At 45.6% G+C, this 21,929-nt stretch overlaps 1 protein-coding gene across 3 annotated transcripts in view; it reads left to right on the forward strand.

The window, feature by feature from the left end:
* Positions 1-21,715, forward strand: part of TBX15 (T-box transcription factor 15) — a 102,532-nt gene extending 80,817 nt beyond the window's left edge. For all 3 annotated transcript variants that reach the window (XM_053890687.1, XM_053890681.1, XM_019458007.2), the window contains exons 7-8: positions 9,036-9,133; positions 19,237-21,715. In XM_053890687.1, coding sequence (XP_053746662.1) covers positions 9,036-9,133; positions 19,237-20,021 — 883 coding nt within the window. In that variant the 3' untranslated portion in view covers positions 20,022-21,715. The remainder of the gene's footprint in view (positions 1-9,035; positions 9,134-19,236) is intronic.
* The last annotated feature ends 214 nt before the right edge of the window (positions 21,716-21,929 follow it).

Consider the following 21,929-nt stretch of genomic DNA (forward strand, 5'->3'; position numbering starts at 1 on the left):
GGGCAATGTTGTTTCAAATCTGAGATCAGGTCCATCTGAGATGGACTGATGCTGTGGACACTGATTTAGCCTCATCCTAGATTAGACACACACACACCCTTCAGGCCGTCAGAGCTGGCTCCGAACAGTGGGAACATGCTTTTTGCTAGTTTCAGAGTCTGTGAGTGCAGGAAAGAAGGAGTCCCAGAGACTGAGTCCAGGCAGAGTGAAGTTTAGTTGAGAAAGGTTGCTCAGTAGCGAATGGAGAGGTAACATTACATCTTTATGGTTGGGCACTCCAGTGGACAGTGTATTCCAAAGAGAAGACAAAGGTCACAGAGCTGAAGAGAACCAAGTGTTTGCAGTGTGTCCCATGGTCAAGAAGCAGCCTGGGGAGATACATCTGTCCACAAGCCTGACGAGCCCACTGTGCTCAGCTAGGGGGAGCATTACACCTGCAAAGACCTTGCACTTGAAAGGGAGAGCAGAGGAACAGAAGGAACGAAGAGTCTCTGGGTCTCAGTCCACATCTAATGTGAAGGCCTTGTCTCTGCTAGGAGTGGCTGCCAAGATTTTACAGAAAGCCCAAGTCAGCTTGGGAAATTTTATACAATTCCCAGGGACTTCCTCCAAAGCAAACACATACATAAAAAGGAGAGGATTAAAATTATGATCTGTCTGGAGAGTGAAAGGTTCTATGAACTTGTCTTAATAGTAGCATGGAGTGCATGACTCTGGGTTCTCTCAGTAGCCTTCATCCTGTCTTTGACCTTGGGTTTTACCTTACTCCCAGCCTCCATTGCATCTAAGACAACTGCAAGGGCGACTGTCCCACGTGATGTGGTTTCATCCAGATACTCCCTGCTTGTGTGGTGCCTCAGAAGCCACTGCTGTTGGTTCCACTGCTGTAGGTCCCCAGGGGAGTGGCCCTTCTGCGGTTCAGGGAACTGGTGAAACTTTTTAGAAGGGTATCTTTTTCTCTGGAGGCCACCTGTGGAGGCTTCTACCACGACACTCAAATCCCACTTAGGAACTATCAGAAAGGAGCTGGAGGCAGGCCTCATATCATGGGGCACTTGGTTCATACAAGTAACTGTAGGTTGTCCTTCACTGAAAAAACAAGAGGGACTTCAGGATGAGGTGTATGAGGCAATGTGTGTCTAGGCTGATTCTCAGCCAGCACTGCTGTTTGCTGGGAACGTGGCTGGTGGCTGTCCTTCTTGGTGCCTAGTGTCCCTTTACATAATATTTCAGGGGAGAGTGATCTAAAAATGGAGCCATTAACTGCATTACGGGAATGGATATATTTGCTTGCAGGAGGAGGATGCTTAATGAGGCTAATACTTAACACAAAGGAAGGAATCTCCATTGATGGGGCGGGGGGTGGATATTTGGGAGTAAAAGATTTTCCTGTGACCTCCCCCTTCAGCAGCTGCTGTCCCAAGACCATGTTCATAGAGTGAAGAATCACCTTCTTGAGCACAGACAGGAAACCTTGTGAAGGCCCAGCCCTTTCTCACAAAACCCAGAGTGGAATCAGAATGCCTCCAGTGAATGGAAATGAAAAGGAAGGAAAAGGAAGAGTCAGCCAGACACTAGCCCCAGGGCCAGGTCATCGGTGCTTAGGTCTGAAAGAAACCATTTTTCTTTGTGAGTTGGAGAAGAAGTGTGCAGGGTGGGTCTCCGTCAAAGTCTGTTAGAAGAATTCTGTTACAACCAAGTGTTTCCAGTCTTGTCCACACCCTGGCCTACCTCTTAAGCTGAACATATGAAATTACTATATTTGTGGGTCAAAGAGGTAAAATATCAGCAGTTTCATACCGTTCAACCTTGTATATTCATTTCCAGGAATTTGAATCATAAGTATACGATAACATTAGTAATAGTCATCTCACGTAGTATCGGTGGTCCAGGTTTTCCCTTTTTATCTCCAAGCTGATTGGTATTGTTAGAGTGTTTCCCATTTGACGGATGGTAAAGCTGAGTAGAGTGAGGTACTAGCTTTCAGAATTTGCAAATCCAGCCAATGGCAGCATCCAGAGGGTGATGTCACTGTCCTCTATTAGGCACAGCTTGCCAGTCAGCAGACAGCTTTGCTCTTGTCCCTCTCCGGGTCCCTGTCGCTCGTGAAGGCTCACATAGCAAACTTAGAGCCAACGCACTGACCACTTGCCTTCTTTCAACCAGCATGACTTCCAAGTGTCTCCCTCACTTTCAATTTCTATATTTTTATTTGTTCTCCCTAAAGCCATTGACTGTGTTTTTCCAGCCAGTCTCATCCTGCTCATTCCTGGCACTCTTACTAGCCCCTGTAGATTTTTCAGACTCTTTTGTTATCCCTGGCACAGGTGCCATTTAGCAGATCTAAAGTAAGTAATCGGCACTAGACTCCCTCTTGGGAACTGCTGCATCTACAAGTCAAGGTAGCTGGCCCTGTACTAGACTCTGGTGGCAGCGTCCTGCCAGACTCCCCCTCTTCTTCCAGGCCATGGCTGTTTATCACGTCCCCTGGCTTTTGGTCTTCCAGCCAGTATTTAACATTTTTCTCTGCCTTGTTATTTGTTCTCTCTCCTCTGTCATGAACCTTTTCCACCATTGTCCTCTTGGCTCCGTTGGTTTGCCAGGGAAAGTTGGCAGTTGTTTTATTATCTATGGCTCTCGCCCAGGGATGGTGTCATCTAACAGAGTGACGTCTTTTTAATGGCTAACATATTGGAGTCTGAAATATCTGCAAGATAATGAGGCCTACAGAGGCTTGAGGGACACGTTTTCAGTTCCTTGAGGAGAGAATGAGAGATGGAATTAGGTAACATGCAGGTCCCTCCACATTCAATCCAGAACCAGAGGGCTGACACAGTTTTGAATTCCAGGGAAATAAGAGTGTTTTCTCCCGTTACAGGTCACAACCTGAGTTGACGGTGGGATTTTGTTTGCTTGAGTTAGACCGATGGTCCTCAACCTTTCATTATGTTTTTTTCTCTTGTTCGGATGTATTTTGTCTTTAATCAATCTGCATTTATTAAGTAACAATGAGGAGGGAGTACTATCATTATTTCCGTTTTATTGACAGCGAGGCTGAGGCATGAGAAGGTTGTATGGCCTGGACAAGATTGCGCTGATAAGCAGCCGGGTTGCAGTTTGGGCCCAGGCAGTCTGGCTCCAAAGCTCTTGGTCTTCTTTAAAAAAAAAAATTGTTTTTAACATTTATTCATTTTTGAGAGACAGAGAGAGACAGAGTGCAAGCCGGGGAGGAACAGAGAGAGAGGGAGACACAGAATCTGAAGCAGGCTCCAGGCTCTGAGCTGTCAGCACAGAGCCCAATGCGGGGCTCGAACCCACAGACCGCGAGATCATGACCTGAGCCGAAGTCGGCAGCTCAACCAACTGAGTCCCCCAGGGGCCCTGCTCTTGGTCCTTCTTAACCACTGTGCTAATCTGCATCTTGTGTGATTACCAAATTAAAGTTTGACCATTCCAGTCAAATGCAAAGAAACTTACTCTTTTAGTTAGCCTGCTTTGTGTCATCAGGGATTGTTACTGTACTTCCTGAGGCAGTGAAAACTCCTTCCAGAGTCCCATTGCTACCCATTCAGACTCCATGTGGGGTGGGGGGCAGGGTTCCCGAGCTGGGAATCCCTTGGGAAGGGACAGTTTTGACTCAACTCCAAGCATGTGCCCATTGGACACCTGTTCTTCCAAACCACTGTAAGGCACATCAGTGACAGCCAATCAGCGTGTAGATATACTTGTTGTACCATCTAAAGCCAAGTTTTGAATGATGGCTTGTTGTTGGTGTTGTTTCCAATTTGCAGACCTCTGTTGGGGGGCCTTTTAAAATATTCCTGGACAACAAATACGTAGGAGCCAATTCCAGATCCAGGAAAGAAGGAGGTGTGGAAGGTTTGCCCTCACCTCAGTGGATGAAGGACAGTCTAAGAAAAAGGATTAGAAAGTTGAGATATGGTAATTAGATCTGAAAGAACAGTGTATTCTGGTTCTGTGTCTTTTCAAATGCTGGAACAGGAAGAGAGAAGAAAGATCAGAGGTGCAGTACCGCCCATGGGATAAAATCCAAGCACCTAACATGGCATAAATATTCACAGTATCTGCCCCATCATCTCATCTTGCACCTGGAGCTCCAGTCACCCTGAACTATTTTCAGTTCCCAGAACGTGCCTTCCCTTCCATACCTCCAAGGCTTTGCGCACACTGTTAGCTCTCCTAGGAAAGGTCTTTCTGCCTCTTGTCTGTGTGGGAAACTGCTGAGTAACCTTTAATATGAAGCTGAAGTCACTGGCCTATCATGGAGTGATCCTGGAGTTTTCCAGGTGTAGGAAGTACTTCTGGTTCAGGGCTCCATGGCATCTTCTATGTATCGTCAGTGTAGCACTGATCACACAGGTCAGAATTAGCCATTTACATGTTGTTCTCTCTTTCTTCTAAGTTTCTTTATTTATTTTGAGATGGTATGTGTAAGCAGGGAAGGGGCAGACAGAGAGAGGGAGAGAGAGAATCCCAAACAGGCTCCACACTGCCAGTGTTGGGCTGGAACCGTGAATCGTGAGCTCATGACCTGAGCCAAAATCAAGAGTCGGACGCTTAACCAACTGAGCCACCCAGGCACCTCTACACGTTTTTCTCTTTTTGTTAAACAGGACACTCCCAAATTACAGTAAAGACCCTCTGCTCTTTTTTGTTTTTAAATCTCCTGAACATGGCACATTTACTGGTTGGAAAACTTCTTTGTGACTTCAAAACCCCATCTCTGTATTTCTTGACTGTCTGTTATTGACAGATGGCCGATGGCCTTATCAATCCCTAGCATAGGTTCCCTTTGTTGCCAGAATCACCAGCAAATGACTTGGGGAAGAGTTAAAAGTCAGAACTACAGAGAAAATAAATAGAAGAATCATAAAAAGCAACCCTGTCTCTCAACACAAAAAAACAGAAAGTATGCATCAACGTGCTACCTAATAGATTCATGAATGTAGTTATAATTGTTGTTATAATTATCAAATATTTGCTGAACTCCAAAGCAGGGCAATCCCACATTTTATTTTTAATGAGAATTTGGAAAAATAATTCTTTGCAGTCTGGCTTTTTTTTTTTTTTTTCAAATCAGTTGATCTTGAGGCATCATCAATTTGTAAAAGAGATCTTTGGCTTGCTTCCTTTCCTTCCTTTTCTCCCTCCTCTTGAGCACATTCTGTTGGTTTGGCCAGTGAGCAGACTGAAAAGTCTAAAGAGAAGAGGCCTGGAAATCAGAGAGATGATTCCAGCCAAAGCACTGAACAAAAAGAGTTAGATATGGCCTCTCTTGTCACTGGAGCAAACAAGGAAAAGTAAGCAAGAAGGAGGCACTTGCCAATATGATCATCTCTGATTGGAAACCTCAGACGTGACATCAGGTCTCTGGTGTGCAACGGACCCAGAGAGGCCCACCATGTGGAACATGTTAATGACGTGAGGTTACCTAAGACTGCCTTTTTTTTTTTTTTAATCTGTTAGACAATGAATTCACTTTTAAGAACCTTAAGATAAAATTTTACAAACCCAGCGTTTAATGGTGATGAATAAGTAAACAATGTGCTGCTCACGATAAACTTTGAATAGATGTCCAAGTGGCCAAAGATGTTAATGGGTAGTTGGCAAAACTCTTGTAAGAGAAGATGAGGGTAGAAATGACGGGCCTCTGATAGGGGACTCAGACTTGGAGGTCAGAAATTCTGTGACTGGAACAGAAGAAACCAAAGGAAAAGTGAAACTCCTCTGAGACCTGAGTCAAGAAAGGCACAAACAGCTATGGAAACAAGTCCCACTTCTCCAATACCAAAGGAGTCCTTTTGTCTTCAGAGTCCTGATTTTCCATCAAGTTGTTTTTTTTAAGTTTTACGCTGGCTACAGTTCATGAAACAATGGCTCAGTAATAAAACACAGGGTGAAAATTCACTCCTTTTTAATGAATTCAGTGCATGTAAATTGAGTCTTACCAGGCAATAGGCATCACCTTAAGCACTGGGACACAGAGAAACATGGGATCCAAAGCAGACATGCTAGTGATGGAGAGGGAATTTATTCCCTGGATTACCTGGAACTTATCTTGCCGTGGCCCATCACCCAAGTCTGATACATAGAACTAGTACTTTCTAACAATTAGATCTATCCAGTGAAGCTTCATGGAGTTTGAGGACAAATAAGATGTGGCATATAGTAAACAAATAGGATTAATTTTTCTAAAAAGAGACATGCTTTGCATATATAAATAGATTCAGGGAGTATCCAGGATAATTCTATGAAGGATGGAGCCACGGCCAAGTGTGGTGAGGAATGTGTGGTCTTAGTCATTATTTTTTGGTAGTCATGACCCCTCCCCCACCACCCCACCACCAAAATGAATCTTGTGACCGACCCCTGGACTGGATAGACCATGGCTGTGTCCATATGTGGAATCTCATACATTACATTCTTAACGGCTAAGGAAAGTCTTCCTGAAGGGGATGTGGAAACCGTCTGGCACTGTCACAGTTTACTCATCGGTAAAGGAACCAGAGGGTAAAAGTTACATCAGAGATTTCAGCCCAAGGTCAGAAAGAACTTTCTAACGTCTGTTAGAAAACTGAGTATTTTCCTTGGGAAATGCTCCAACAAAGGCTGAATAACCATCCAGGCTGGCATCACAGGAAGTAGAAGTAGGTGATACCCAGGAATTTCCCTTTTGTTTTTTTATTAAAAAAATTTTTTTAATGTTTATTTATTTCTGAGAGAGAAAGAGAGACAGAGCACAAGCAGGGAAGGGGCAGAGAGAGAGTGAGACATAGAATCCAAAGAAGGCTCCAGGCTCTGAGCTGTCAGCACAGAGCCCGACGTGGGGCTCAAACTCACAAACTGCGAGATCATGACCTGAGCTGAAGTCAGACGCTTAACCGACTGAGTCACCCACGCACCCCAACTTTCCCAATTTTTAAACCTATTGATTCCACGACTCAGTCTTTCAGTTGGATTTTAGACTTGGACGGATGGGCAAATGGCCACTATCCTATAGAGAGTTGACTGCTTAAATAAAATCATAAATACCTTTGCCACAATCTTTTTGCCTGTTGTGAAAATGAAATCAAAGCTTCTTATATTTCTTTAATAAACACAATATTGGCAAGTATAACAGTGTATTATTGTCACTTCAGTCTTCTGTCACTTTATTAGGAAATGAGAAGGGACTGTTCTTTGTCCTTGAGCTAATATTTTGCCCCTCGTTAGTACATGTTCCTGAGAAGAATGGAATCGGAGGTGGAGCAACAAAGGCCTTGCCATTTGCAGGGAGCCTGCCGTGCCATTAAAGGGAATCCTAAGATGTTCTGGTGGGTGGCCAGCATTCCAGAGCAAGGCAGTGAGATCTAGGCCGGGCCTATCTCTTTCTTACAACCATCAAAGCTCGGCATGCCTTTATCTGCCTATCCCCTTATTATTGTGAACTCCCTAATTGCCTGGACTCTTTCTCTCCACAAATAGTTTCATGTACTGTATTCAGCATTGATGTAGGTGAGTATGTGGACACGTCTTCTATTCCTACTTTTAACAGATTAACAGCTAATAAACACCATGCAACACCCTCTCTTCTCAACCTCTTCTAAAAATACAGAGTTCGATTTGCCAACATTGGTGTATTTAAAGCCTCCAGGATTCCAGGGAAGACTTTAGAAAGTTAACTGTGCAAGTAAGGGCTGTTCAGAGAGGAGATTTTCCAACATAAAGAGCCAATCAGTGTATCAGCAGCTCATCTGAGAAGAACCTCAGGGGATCTTATAGTCATTTATAAGGAAAGGATATTTGTTCTCACTTAAAATAAAACTTCTCACTTTGTTCTTGGTCTGCAGGACTGAAGACAACTCTGGAAATGTATTGCCTAGGGAGCAGGACAGGCAGCGTGTTTTCATCTCAGGAGGGAAAGCTTGTCTTTTCTGGGAAGGGACGCCATGTTACCTTCCAGTAACTTTGCAATGAAAGGACTATGTCACCTCGTTTTCTCTACCCTCCTTGCCCTGCCTTCCCCGTAGTCCCTGAACTTCCCTTCCCTCCACTTAGAAGTGAAGCAGTTAATTTTAAAGAAAAGTCAATAATCAGAAGCTATGTTCAAAGCTTTAAAAGAAGCCCCAGCCTGGACTCTGTTCCGAGGACTTGGAATATCAGCAAGAATATGTCTGAGATAACTTGGACAGTTATGTTGAAATTGTGCCCATCAGCACCTCATATATATGACAGAGAGAGAATTTATTGACGGGTAAAGTAGGCACTGTGTGCATATTTCAATTAATGGAACCTCCAGTATCAATGAAACAGAGAAGCCTTAATGTATTCGTAAAATCCTGGATGTTTCCTGTGGTCTGACTGTCTCAAGTAAGTGACCCTCAACGACCAGCTTGATTATTAGATGATAAAATACAGGTAAATATTTACAGAAAGGTCTTGGCCTTTTTGCTTGAGGTATAGTTTCTGGGACCAAACCCTTTCTTTGCCTTCAGGTGGGTGTTTTTTAAGGCAACGGAAACTCAAAGTGTATCTGCCCTGCTTGCCTCTGTTGATTTAAGAAGGCTGTAAAGCCACAGCGATTTGACAATTTCATTGACTCCACATATTCACTGATAGAGCTGGGGCAGTCTGTGTCTGTGTCACTGTGGTAATTATGACATCGTCCTGTGCTAGAGAAACCGGCAGCACTACTCTCTGTTCAACTCCATTCGTGATATTAGTGACCTTTAACAATTAAGGTGGGTTTTTTTTTTCCATGCAGACCAGACATCCTTTGAAGAAAGCTCAGAGGAAAAGTCCATCATAGTTACGACTTACTCGCAAATAATCTGAATTGGGCTAATTTCTTCTTCCTTTTGCATTTCAGTGTCATCTATACCTTGCGCTCTTCCAGACGAATTGCCCCCAGTGGTGATATCTCTCAGTGCCTATGTCTATACCACTTCTCAGACAAATCACCACAGATCTTTAAAACGTCAGTGCATTTCTTGGCGTTATTTACAACTCCCTTTGCTGACTTTTCTCCTTGGCAGGACCGGACTGGAAGCCATCATGGAGACTTACGCGTTCTGGAGACCCCCTGTGCGCACACTCACCTTTGAGGATTTCACCACCATGCAAAAGCAGCAAGGTAAAGTCGTGGGGCACGGCCTCTGCCTGGTGATAGTGCCGAGGAGAGTGGGAGCAGAACTGAATATAGCACATCTGGCCCCAAGCCAAGCCATGAGTTACACCCGTTCTTCTAGAACGAAGAGTACTTGGTAGCGCCCTAAATAACCAAAGCATAACCACTTGCACAAACAAGCCAGTTCCAGAGGCAGCACGCTTTCACTCTTCCTAAAAGCAGGGTTAGGTTCACGATTATGATGGTGGTGAAATTATTACTTCTACCCCTGAACGTTCACATAGCCCTTGGTACTCGAAGAGATCTTCATAATATCATTTATTCCTCATGGCAGCCTTATCAGTTTTCTTAATCTAGTTTTGTAGATGAGAACAAACTCGGCCTGCACAACGGCAGTGAATTGCTCAGGTCTGACAGCGAGGGGGGGGCTGCCACAAGCCTGTCGGAGTCTCGCAACTTGTGTTCCCTCCTGTTCTTGTTTACGTGGAACAACACCTGCCTCAGGTTGATGGGCTGGGTGGACTTTTTCCTTACACTGATTTGTCCTTTCTTCCAGTATCTGCCCTCTCTGGCAGCTCAGGTTGGGAAGCCTGTGGCCTGTGCACAGGTGACTCGTGGGCTGACCTCGACTCCTTTCTTCAGTCCCATTGGTGGCTCTTCCCAGCACAGCCCCCGTTCACCTGGGGAAGCTTCCAGAGTGTCAGATGCTTTATAAGCCTCCCTCTCCAACCTCCTCCCGTCCCAGAGTGGCATGGGCCAAAATTACAGACAAAGCTTATTCTGTTCTGTCACATGGCTGCTGTTAATAGAGCCCCGAGTTTTGAAATTGTGGCTCTGCCATATGGGAGACCCTTCTAGGACTTGATGATACATTATATTACATTCCCCTCCCAGGGGAGCTTCTGGTGGTTTGCACGCTAAATTAGGTTTTGTAACCTAAATTATTGCGCTCTCTCAGATTGTAAGATAAAGCGATTGAAAACATAGGGTCTGGAGTCAGACCGCTTGGGTTAGGCTCTTCCTAGCTTTGGGACCTTGACCAAGTCCCTAATCCTTTCTGATACTTAGTTTTCTCATGTGCAAAATGGAGAATTTTTGTGAGGATTAAATGGGACAATGGAAACAGGGGAAGCACTCACGACATGCTAGCTCTCGTGGTGGTGGTGGCGGTGGTCGTCATCGCCACCATCTCTGTCCCTCTCTGTCCCTGTACATGGATACCTGAGAGGCAGATGCATCAGGGACGAGAGATACTGCCTTTCTGATGATTAGTTATTTAAAACATGATTAGACCATTCACCTTCACAGGGATCTGGTGAGGCAAGTGATCCAGAATTTCTGTCTCTCTCTCTCTCTCTCTTTTTTTTTTTAATAAATGGAGGAGAAATGGAAGCCCTCTGCATGAAGCAGCCTTCTCCTCATAATCCTGTGAGAAAAGAAGGGTCAATGCATCTTCAGGGTGTTGCTATTGCTTCTAGGCTCTCGTGGCCCTTACGAGGCAGAGGTATTCTGACAGTTGGGAAATCTGGGTCTCCATCTTAGATGGCCACTACCTCTCTGTAACCTTGGGCAAGGTACTTCTAGTGAATCTGTTTTCTTCACCCACCAAAGAGGGGTAATTTTTTACAAGATCACTTATGTAAACACACTTCATAAAGGGACATGTGTCATTCTCATGCAAAGATACTTACTTGATCCTGTTTATTTCTGAGGTGGCTCCTTGCTTCTTTGCCCTTGCTTTATGTTGATTTTGCAAGCTCTAGCTAAGCAAGAGTTTGTATCATGGAGGCTGGTGTGAGAATGTTGGCAGGGGTATTGCCAGTTCTTGAGAAGCAGGCATGGGTGGGGACATAGTGTTCACTGCTGTGTTCTCAAGAACTGTCATAGGGCCTGGCACCCCGGAAGTACCTAATGAACAATGCCAAGTGAAGTCACTTGGTGGCACTGTGGCTCAGGTAGGCAGGGCCACTGTCTGATACATGTGCTTGGAGCACAACTACCTAGTATGTGTGTAGATGTGGATGTGGAGTGATGACTGGGGTTGGCAACCTGTATTTCAGCAGCACGTGGGGCCGTTAGGCAGGCACAGGCACAGGGAACTGGCATGAGTTGCTTAGGTGTGTAACATGGCCGGTTTCACGGTGTTTCTATCAAAAATTTATCCATATGATAAATTTATTGTTGACACTTGGGAAACAATGGTTTAAGAGAAACTGGACTTTTGAAGCAAAATGTCACACTTAATTAGGGAGTCCATTTTTTATTGGTGGGGGATGAACTTGGAATTACTAGATACATATGGTAGTGGGATGGGGCTGGAGGAAAAGCCAAAATTCTGTTCAATTGTTTAATTGGAATCCATTTTTGAACTATACATTGAACTTGATCCAGATTCTCATTATTAAAAAATATGTGGCTTGGTTTCTTCACATTAACAAAGGACATAAAAGAAACAACATTCACTCCCTCCTCCCTTAAGAACTAAGAATTCCGGTAGCTCTGGACAGTATCACGTATGAAACGAAGAAAAGAGACATAGCCACCTGTGTTGAACTGTCTCGTGTCTTAGAAGGAGTAGAAAGTGATGACCTTCTAGAGGAAACTTTGGTGGCAGACTGATCTTGTAGTAATTCCCTTTTGGTGAAGAGAGTATTGGCAGTGTTGACACGAAACCTAAGCTCCACATAATGACTGACTTACCCAGTGTCCATATAACCTCACTGCTTCAGACACATGAATATCTGGCATGTCAAATACATGGCCCTAAGACTGTTTTCTACTGCTGCTTCTGCTGCTGTTGCTGGAAGCTAGACTCTTCTATCTGAATGAGGTTACAGATGCTTTTTTCATCCCGTCCTTGCTGTCATTTTTATTTCTCTTTCGTGAAGACCCATTTGTTGGTAACATTGCAAGGAAAGCCCTTAGTTGAATTAGCCTCAGTTTTGCAAAAACCCAAATCCTTCTGTTTAAAAAAATATATTGAATGGGTATTCTATGTAGTTGTTTTCTCCTATGGAGAAGCATTCATGGGATTCATTATCCTCTGCCTTTTACACAAAGAGAAACCGAGGCACAGAGCAAAGTCTGCTCACATATCTGCAGGTAAATGGTGGCAGAAGTGAGCTTAGGATTCCGAAGTGCGTCTCCATCTTGACAGGGCAGTTCCCTTTCCATTAGACCACATTTGATTTCTTCATTCTTACTAGAGCTTTGATTGTCCACAACATTGTTTTTTAGTTTACACTTCCAATTGATGTTTTCTGGTCAACACCTTGAGCATTAATTCTAAATAGGTCGATATTCTATTTTTATGAAGTCAAGTGTATGGTCTTACCTTCAGATGTCTTCATTTAGAATCAGCAAGGGAGTTCACATGTTTGGAGAGTCTGGAGATAGGATTCTATTTCAGGAGGGGCTTCTGCCTGAACACTGCTAGTGGCAGGGACAAAATAACTAACCAAGTAGGTGATGCTTGGGGACGTTGACTGAGGCAACACAGGTAGAGAAGAAAAAAGAAGAGCCCAGGTCAGTTATGGCCAAGTGCAGTCCTGTTGTTCTGATGATATATACAGTGGAGCTGTTTGTATGGCCCAAACCGAAAGAGCTTGTGTGAGCACCATCCGTGTCCAAGGGGCTGACAACTCTTGTACCAGGAAGGAACCATCTTGGACCAGTGACACCAGAGCTGACAGTCCATCTCCATCTGTGGAAATAAGGAGACCTGCCATTTATGGAACGCTCCCTCTTCCTCAAATGGTAGCAGACATCACCAGAAAAGATTGGGTCTTTTAATGTTTGTCAGGCAGTTAAAAGGATATGAGCATCTCTGTTGGTGCTGGGATTTTCATCAGCTTGATTTATAACAATTAGAGGTTGGTCCTGGAAAGGGATCAGAAACTGAGAAATTCAAACCAGTAAAACACAGGGAAAGGGGACAGTTCAAGGGACAGCTTGTCTTTGAATTACTGTGGATTACTCTGTAATGATTCTGAGATAGCTACTTACACAGATCTCATGTATCACTGAGGTGAGGAAGGATGGCTGTGAGGAGCTCGTGACAGGGATTGACAGGGTGTCTGAACTCAGTCCACTAAAACAGTGGCGACATACATTTTGTTTTGTCCCAAAGTCCCTGATGCTCAATGTGTCCAGAAATCTAGCACACGATTTACCTTACAGACTTGGCGCCCTCTCCTGGGGGAAGAACACCACTATATATATGCATCATCCTGGGTGTTTCCCTGCCTCCTTCCCCACCGTAGGTAGCCCCCATCTCCAAGTTCTGGAATCCGTCCACACCTTTAATCTCCCTTGCCACCACCTGCTCCAGGCTCCCACCTGACTTCATCCTCAGACCCCCATGGTGGTAACATAGCTGTGAGCAGCAGTAGACCTACATCTTAAGTCTCAATTTGAGGGAAAGGGTCATGTGCCCCTCTTAAGGTTTCTAGCAAAATCTCTGAGTCTCATTGACTCAAATTGCGTCACCCCCGAACCAATTACTGTGGTCAGGGGTGGGGAATATGATGTGTGGACCATCCAGCTCTTAGTCACATGCCTTCCCTGGAGGTAGGGGTGGAGAGCTGAGAGTGGGGGACGGGGGGGTTTCTCAGTGGGAAGCTGGGTACTGTGGCCAGGAGACAGGCAGATCAGCCCTCAATGGCAATCACAATCGGTGTGTACATGGCCGCAGGGAAGGCAGTAAAACAAGGAGCAGAGAAAACAGACCAGTTCATGGAATGTGAAAAAACAGGGCCACCCCAGCTAGGCAAGGTGGTAGGTGTGAAACAGGGCCATCCAGGAAACAGAGAGACTCAGAACCCAAAAGACCAATGTGAAAAATGAGAATTGGGTGAATATATTACAAGCTAGATTAGGGGCACCAGGTAAGCATCTGACTTTGGCTCAGGTCATGATCTCACGGTTTGTGGGTTAGAGCCTTACATGGGGCTCTCTGCTGTCGGCACAGACCCTGCTTCTGATCCTCTGTCTCACTCTCTCTCTCTCTCTCAAAAATTAACATTTTAAAAAAAGGAAGAGGTCTGGATCTATGTATATCTTTAAGCTTTATGGAGAAAGATGCATTAAGAGTCTTTCTAAGATTGAAACCACACAATTCTCATTAGCACTATAATGTTTCACATTTGCATTCTAAGAAGGGCCCTCATTTCAACTAAGGGTAATTCCATAGTAGGGAGGAATGGAGTTGTGATCCTTAACTTTATGGCTTTTGGGTTTATTCCCTGGGATCAGTCCACAGGGTGCTGACATCTTACCTTTTCCCTGTTTGAATGCCTCAAAGGCGGCTACTCAGGGACACAGTGATCCCACATTCTCCAAGGAACACATGCCACCAAGTTATATGAGAGAAGAGTCTGGCTTACGCAACCAAGTAATTACATGGAAATTTATTCTTTACTAGCCCAGATGGGGTCTTGTTTTTACTGTTTTTCAATTTTTGGGGGGGGGGGGGAAGCACAACAAAATAAACCCAAAAGGAAACTGTATGTGAACGCCTCCATATTACAATCTGGAAGTGATCAATTTAAAGATGCAAAAGTCAGCAGGTTTGGTATTCAGGATTTTCATGGTCACATTGTACTTGTCTTCATGGTACACAAGTATATTCTAGGTTATTGTCCTCGTATGGAATCACTGCTAAACATGTATTCTTTTTGGTTATTTTGGCTGTGAGCCTTGAATATTGGAACAAGTTAATGTTGAATATGAATTTCAATGAGTATCTCCTCACTTGGGTCCATGGGTAAAACAAGATGCAGGGAGGTGGGGCGGGTGGGGGATGGGTCCTGGAATACCAGAGAGTTTTCAGCTACTTAGGGCATTACATTTTAATCACCTCTCAGACATGGATTAAGGCCTCTGGGGACAGTGGGAAAGACACCAACCTACCTATTTGTGTTCAATTCTGCTTGCTTGATCTGAGAATAGAGACACAGAGCATGGAATTTCCATTCTAGGCAGGGGTGAGGCGAGAGGGAAAGATAGTTCAGAGAGGAAACAGAGCTGGTTTAGCCTTTGGGAGGCTTAGTGGGCCCATAGTGGTCACGGGCCCAGTGCTCTGTCATTTGCAACCATGGAGGCTCCTCCAGCCTGTTACATCCGGGCATCTAGCTGTGACATATGCTCACCAGAGTGCGGGGAGGCCAGACATGCTCAGCTCCATGGACAGAAGCCAACACCTGAGAGTCTCCCTATCAGAACCCAAATGCCCTGTGATTCCTTTCTCCTTCTTTCACTCCTTCTTCACCGACGGAAGGGAAGAGAAAAGGAAATAAATATTTAATGCCTTTGTGCACTTTGTATTATATGTTATTTCTTCTGTTTCTCAGAACATCCCTACAAAGGTAGATACCCGAAATTCCATTTGTATAGAGAGAGGCTAACTTGCAAGGTCCTGTAATCAGTAAGACAGCTGGGCAATCCAAACGCTACAGCCCACACTCATCTATTAAATCAAGCTTCAGTCAAGAAAGACCCTGAGAGCATTCAGGACCTGGCTGTGGCAGAGGGGTGAGGCGAGAATGTTATACAAGAAAGGGAGGTGTGCTTTTCTCTGAGAGGCAGCTCTGCCCCCTTTGTATCAGTGTCGCCTGGCCTTCCACTCTGCCCTAGCTCTTCTGTGATGAGAGGCCTCAGGCAGCCAAGTGTTGAGATGCACAGGGAGGGCAGCCTGCCTCCTTATGCTTATTTAGCGCTTGGCTGGCACTTCCGATCTTGTTTGACAGCCGACAAGCTGTTAGATCATGCGAGAGTAAAGACTTCTCGGTATCTCGTTTGCTTCTCTGCAAAATGAGTGCCGCAGTCTTCTCTTTCTACGTGGACTTTGAAAACTAGCTGTCGTTTGTATTGAGTGCTTTAAGTGCACAAGAGCACTTCTTCAAAGTGAATGGAAGCAATGTGACCTTCTCCTGGACAGGCTTGCTCCCCGGCTTCAAACACTGGTTCATGTGGGGGCTCCCGCCCCCTGAAACTCAGCAGGCCACCAAGTCTCATTTCCAGGGAGTGTCATCTAAAAGCCAAAGCAAGCTGACTACAAACTTTTTAACATGTACCTCTCATCTGCTCAGCAGAAATCCCTGTGACTTGTTAATAGCTCCCTTCTTATTTTTTTGTAGTGAAACCAATTGAGGCCTTAAATCAGTACCATTCGTTCCATCTCGGGCCATCTGAGAAAACCATTTAGAGTTGTAAAAAGTCATCTGTTGCATCTTGCGCTTCCTGCTGCAGGGCGAGGGCCAGTGCCTGACAGAGCGAACCCACAACAGGACGGTACAGTGTGCCGAACAGGGGGTCTCTTCGGGGACCCCATAAACACCAGATCTGGGAGAGCAAGAACGGACCTTCAAAGAGAGGAGACCAGATACATATCCCATAAAACACAAACCTCTTTACAGCTGGAGTCAAGTTTCTCCACTTGCGCCACAGCGCTGCTTTCACCGAAGCTCATAGTGTTTAGGGTGGAAGAGGAGGAAGATGTGTGCAGAATGCCGCTTGCAGAAAACGAATCTCTGACCTTCCCTGGCCGGCCCTGTCGCCGAGGCCACGCAGTGGTCCAAAAACAAGAAGTGGGAGATGTTCTTCCTCCTCCTTCTCAGCTGTCCCCTTCCCAAACTCCTTTATATTAAAAGGATTCCTTGAAAAGTCCTTGTTGGCCATGCACACTTTTGTGTAAGTTTCATCCTCAGACGCAAATAGAATTCTGCAAGGATAGAAAGTGAAGCCTTATCAGTTTGAGACCGTCTTTCAGAGATGAGGAGAACGAAGAGGCAGGACACGTTGCCTGTGGTCATCAGCCGGGTGGAGGCCGGCAGACCTAGAATGTGTCTGGGTGCTGTTCCTATGACTGTCAGCTGCTGGCTTCCTTCTCCCAGGGATGTTGACAATGTTGGCCTTCTCTCAGTTTGTGGAATAAAAATCTTTTCGCGAATCCTCTTAAAGGAATTTAAGGCATGAAGAAGAAACAAAAGAAGGAGAATTTCCTGAAATGACTCTAACCAAAATCAGCTCCTGTTTGTAGTTCTACCTTGGAAGTTTCATGGGGGAAATTTTTGTCACCAAGGAAGAAGTGATACTAGTTGGGTTTTGTAAAAATTTAACTCTAACAAAGCTGTTGGCAGGAGCTAAGTTTGTACTTCAATACTACTACCATATCTGTGCACGTAGGCTGAGGCTAAAAATTAACTTTGGGTTTCTCTTTGAGGTATCTGCGTCTCGGTGTGCACATCTGGATCCTCCTCCCTGGCACACTGCGGATGGTTCCTCTGTATCTCAATATCTCTGGAATCCTGCTGGTTTTCTTCCCATTTCTCTCACGGATAAAAACCTTATTCCTGTTCCTTTCCACTTAAAATGTCCTTTACCCTTTTATAGCAGATCAGGTTCCTCACATGAGTTGTGGATGACCTGAAGATAACCAGGCTCGTGGGGGGGTTGGGGGGGGGGAGCTGTGCTTTTAAAGAACTCTGGGAAATTCCCAAGCTTGCCCCGAAGGAGGGAGTCCATCATCGGAGGGTCTCTGTGGAGGACAAAGCAGCCTCCTGTTCTGGAATTCAGATGACAGCTCCAGCGGCCCCAGCAGTCCCCACTGTCTTTGCCAGTGGGCAAGGCAAAAAGCGGTTGCTACCCTGCTGCTTCCTAGCCCTGGGAAAGGAGAAGCTTGGAAAGGCCATTCTTTTTTTTTTTTTTTTTTTTTTCCTTTGGCTTCTGAGAACACATTTGAAGTAGGTTGGGTTGAACTGGCCCTTCATCTGTTGGTGCATCAGCCGCCAATCCAGTTCTAATATCCACACGTCAGAGAAGCAACTCTTTCAAACACAGATACGGGGACTTTAGGAGATGGAGCTGGAGTTCCTCTACCCCAAAGTGTGGTCTCTATGCCAGTAAGCAGCATCAATCTCAGAAATGCACGTTCTCAGGCCCTGCCCCAGACCTATAGAATCAGAAACTCGGGGTGGTGGGTGGGGACAGTCAGCAATCTATTTTAACAAGCCTTCCAGGTGATTCTCATGGCCCTTAAAGTTTAAGGATTGCTATTCTGGGTACTTTGAAAGAAGGAATTTGGGTTTTATCATTGCTTTTCACCCCCAGCTGCACATTAGAATCATTTGATTGCTGTTTAGTTGGTCTGAGGTGGGATCCTGTCACTTAAAGCTTGTAGCTTCTCCTAACTTATCCAATTCAATATCTCATCTTCTGGATAAAGAAACAAACCCAGAGAAGATAAGTGATGTGCTCAGGGTCAGCTGGGGGGGGGGGGTGATTCGTGTGGCAGAGCTGTGAGGGCGCAGGTCTCCTGACTTTGTGACTGTCTGAACCCCTGCCCTCACAAATATCCCAAATCCACAGACTACATTTACAGACCTTGTTCCAGTCTCTGAGACTGGACAGGGTCTTACAGAGGGAGATTGGCAGACCCTCTGGATTATGATTTAGTTACAGGTTAGCTCTGCTTTATGCTAACCTAGCTCTTCCGGTTGTACTCATAATACCTCTCATATGACAGAACTTCAGGCCAGTGCCTCCCTTCCTACTACCTGGGCCCCTCTCAGTCCTCAACCTTGACCCAGTGCCCCATTTCCTCTGTGGGTATGGTCCTGAGATTTGGTATGGTGTGTTTTTACCTGGAAGACTAAATATGGCAAAGTCTGCAACAGTCCCTGGTGAAAACATATATTTCATGCCTTTCCACTGAGAACGGAAGAAGTTTTGTGGGGGGATTTTAATGCTGAGTACCAGAGGTCTTACTGGAAAGTGAATTTGTTTCTTCTTCGTGCCTCAAGTGAGAAATGGCAAAGTGAATATTTGAAGGGTTTTTTTTTTTTTTAAAGACTTTGAAGGCATTTACACACAAACAAAAGTTTAGTGTTCTTTTGTGTCATCTCTGTCTTTTTTGGAGAGTGTGTGTGTGTGCACACGCGTGTGCCTATGTATGTGTGCACAGATAGAATCACTTAGGTCTGCTGAGTTAAGGGAAAGCTGTGGTTCTGTAAAAATCAGCCCGTCTGGGACATTTGAGGGTACCTCCTGCATGGCTTGCCTCTGGCCTGGACGGGCCTCTGTCTCAATGGTATTTACCTTTTATTTTTCAGGGGGCAGCACAGGCACTTCCCCGACCACCTCCAGCACTGGGACACCATCGCCTTCAGCTTCTTCTCACCTTTTGTCTCCATCCTGTTCTCCTCCAACATTTCACCTGGCCCCCAACACTTTCAACGTGGGCTGTCGAGAGAGCCAGCTGTGCAATCTAAACCTCTCTGATTATCCACCATGTGCCCGAAGCAACATGGCTGCCTTGCAGAGCTACCCGGGGCTGAGTGACAGTGGCTACAACAGGCTCCAGAGTGGCACTGCTTCAGCCACTCAGCCCTCCGAAACCTTCATGCCTCAGAGGACTCCATCCCTGATCTCAGGAATACCGACTCCTCCCTCGTTGCCTAGCAACAGCAAGATGGAAGCCTACGGTGGCCAGCTGGGGTCCTTCCCCACTTCCCAGTTCCAGTATGTCATGCAGGCCGGCAATGCAGCCTCGAGCTCCTCCTCACCACACATGTTCGGGGGCAGCCACATGCAGCAGAGCTCCTATAACGCCTTCTCTCTCCACAACCCTTACAATCTGTACGGATACAATTTCCCCACTTCTCCGAGGCTAGCCGCAAGCCCGGAAAAACTGAGCGCCTCTCAAAGCACTTTACTCTGTTCTTCTCCTTCCAACGGGGCCTTTGGAGAGAGGCAGTACCTGCCCACGGGGATGGAACACAGCATGCACATGATTAGCCCTTCGCCCAACAACCAGCAGGCGACTAACACCTGTGACGGCCGGCAGTACGGGGCGGTCCCAGGCTCCTCCTCCCAGATGTCCGTGCACATGGTTTAATGGCCAGGCGAACAGCACGGAGCCGGGGCCCCAGAGTCTCCACGGGCAGATCCTCCTCTTTGGGAGCCCAGCGCCTTTGAAAAACGGGAACTGTGTATTTTTTTTTCTTTTTTCTTTTTTCTTTTTTTCTGGAGGAGGAAAGCACATCCCGAAGAAGAACAAAAGACCTTTAAGCCACTGAAGGATACTTACCATGTGGAATCATCTCTGACTCAGTGGCCATTCTCCTGCCTTCCCAAACCTTAGTTTTATAAAGCATTGTCTACTCTAGAGTGGCCTTTGAAGAAACTGAATTATCATTTTATAATAATGTTAAGGGAGATGCTAGCATGTAGCAGCCATAAAAAGTTACCCCCACACAAATACAGACCTACCTATACGTACACACATACATACATGCATGCACACACACACATACATATTTGCACACAAACTTACCTACAGCGATACACACACACACACACACACACAGACTTGGAACTGGGCGAACTCTGTGGAGGGGGGCCCAGGTGGGTGCTTTCACCAAGAATCGGTCTATGTACAACGCTAGATGGACTGGGCCAGCAGTAGCTGCCAACCTTTCTCCCCTGCAGCTTACCCTGTTTCTGGAATGAACCGTGTATCCTGGAACCCCCTCCTACCCACAAGGGTGGACAGACACCACCACTACAACTGGACTTGGCTTCCTGAAAAAAGATGGCTTTTGAACTTTGGCTCTCCTAACTCTGTGTTCGATCGCTGACGTTCCCAGTGGTACCTGTGAAAAGGGAGTAAGAGTAGCCGAATGAGAAAAGAGGAGAAGGAGTAGTGGGCAAGAGAGAGGCGGAGAGCAAGACTGAGAGCGGAAGTGTGAGCAATGGTGAGAGTGACAACGCACCGAGGAGATTGGTTTGGGGTGGTTTCTCTCCCTCCCCCTACAGGTGATAGAATCATGGCGTTACCTAGGAGTAAGCCTCTCTGGCACACTGTGCAGAGTCAGGGCACTGGAGAGAGGACCCGGGCAAGGAATGCACTTGGATCCCACAGCTCTGACCAGCATGATCCAGAAGAGGGGTGCGCTGCCTGGGAAGTGCCGATTCCAGAGCGCGAAGCCTGGCGGGGGAGGGGGAACAGGAGTGTGAAGAAGGAAGGGTGTTATAATCCCGACAGATGATACCAAGAGCAGAGGCGACAAATCGAGGCCTGGCCGTCTGCATGCCAGATCCAGACACCTGACCTGGATTGCCTGCCCCGCAGCCCCCGGGGCAGGAGAAATCCAGTCACGTTCCAGGGAATTACAGATGGGCCTTTCTGCATCCTTCCACCTGCCCTTAGGTCTCCATTTTTATCAAATAGTTTATTGCATTTTGAAGTTTGGGTTTTTTTCCTTCATCTTTCCCTTTCCCCTCAAATCCTTTAATGTTAAGAAAACAAGTAAAGTTTGGTGCAAGCTAAACTTTTTAAGTGGTGTGGAAATGCAAATAATACCAAGTAATACAGATATTATTAAGATTTTTGGTTTTGAGGTGTTGTAGATAAATGTATTTATGTGCCTAGTGGGGAATCCAATATTATGAATATTAAAAAAGGGGGCAATAAAAAGGGTATGTAAAATATGTATGAAGTAAAGGTGTATAAAAAATTTGCCCTTATGCACGGAACTGTTTCTAAGTGCCAAGCACAGAAAGCCGCTAAATAAAATCTTTGCAATTGTTTCCTGTGTGTTTGTATGGAAAAAGTAAAAAGTCTATGCGTTTCCATTATGCTTTGTAATAAGCACAGCACGGTCATCTATACCACTTTACGTGATCTCTGTGTAGACCTCATGAAGTAGATATTACCATGCTCATTTTATGATTAGTAACTGCGCTCCAGAGAGGTTGAGCGGATTATCCAGGATCACAGAGTGTCAGAGAGGGAGCCAGGACT

Source organism: Panthera pardus, unplaced genomic scaffold (assembly GCF_024362965.1).
Source record: "Panthera pardus isolate Hobbes unplaced genomic scaffold, ASM2436296v1 HiC_scaffold_11, whole genome shotgun sequence".
Lineage (NCBI taxonomy): Eukaryota > Metazoa > Chordata > Mammalia > Carnivora > Felidae > Panthera > Panthera pardus.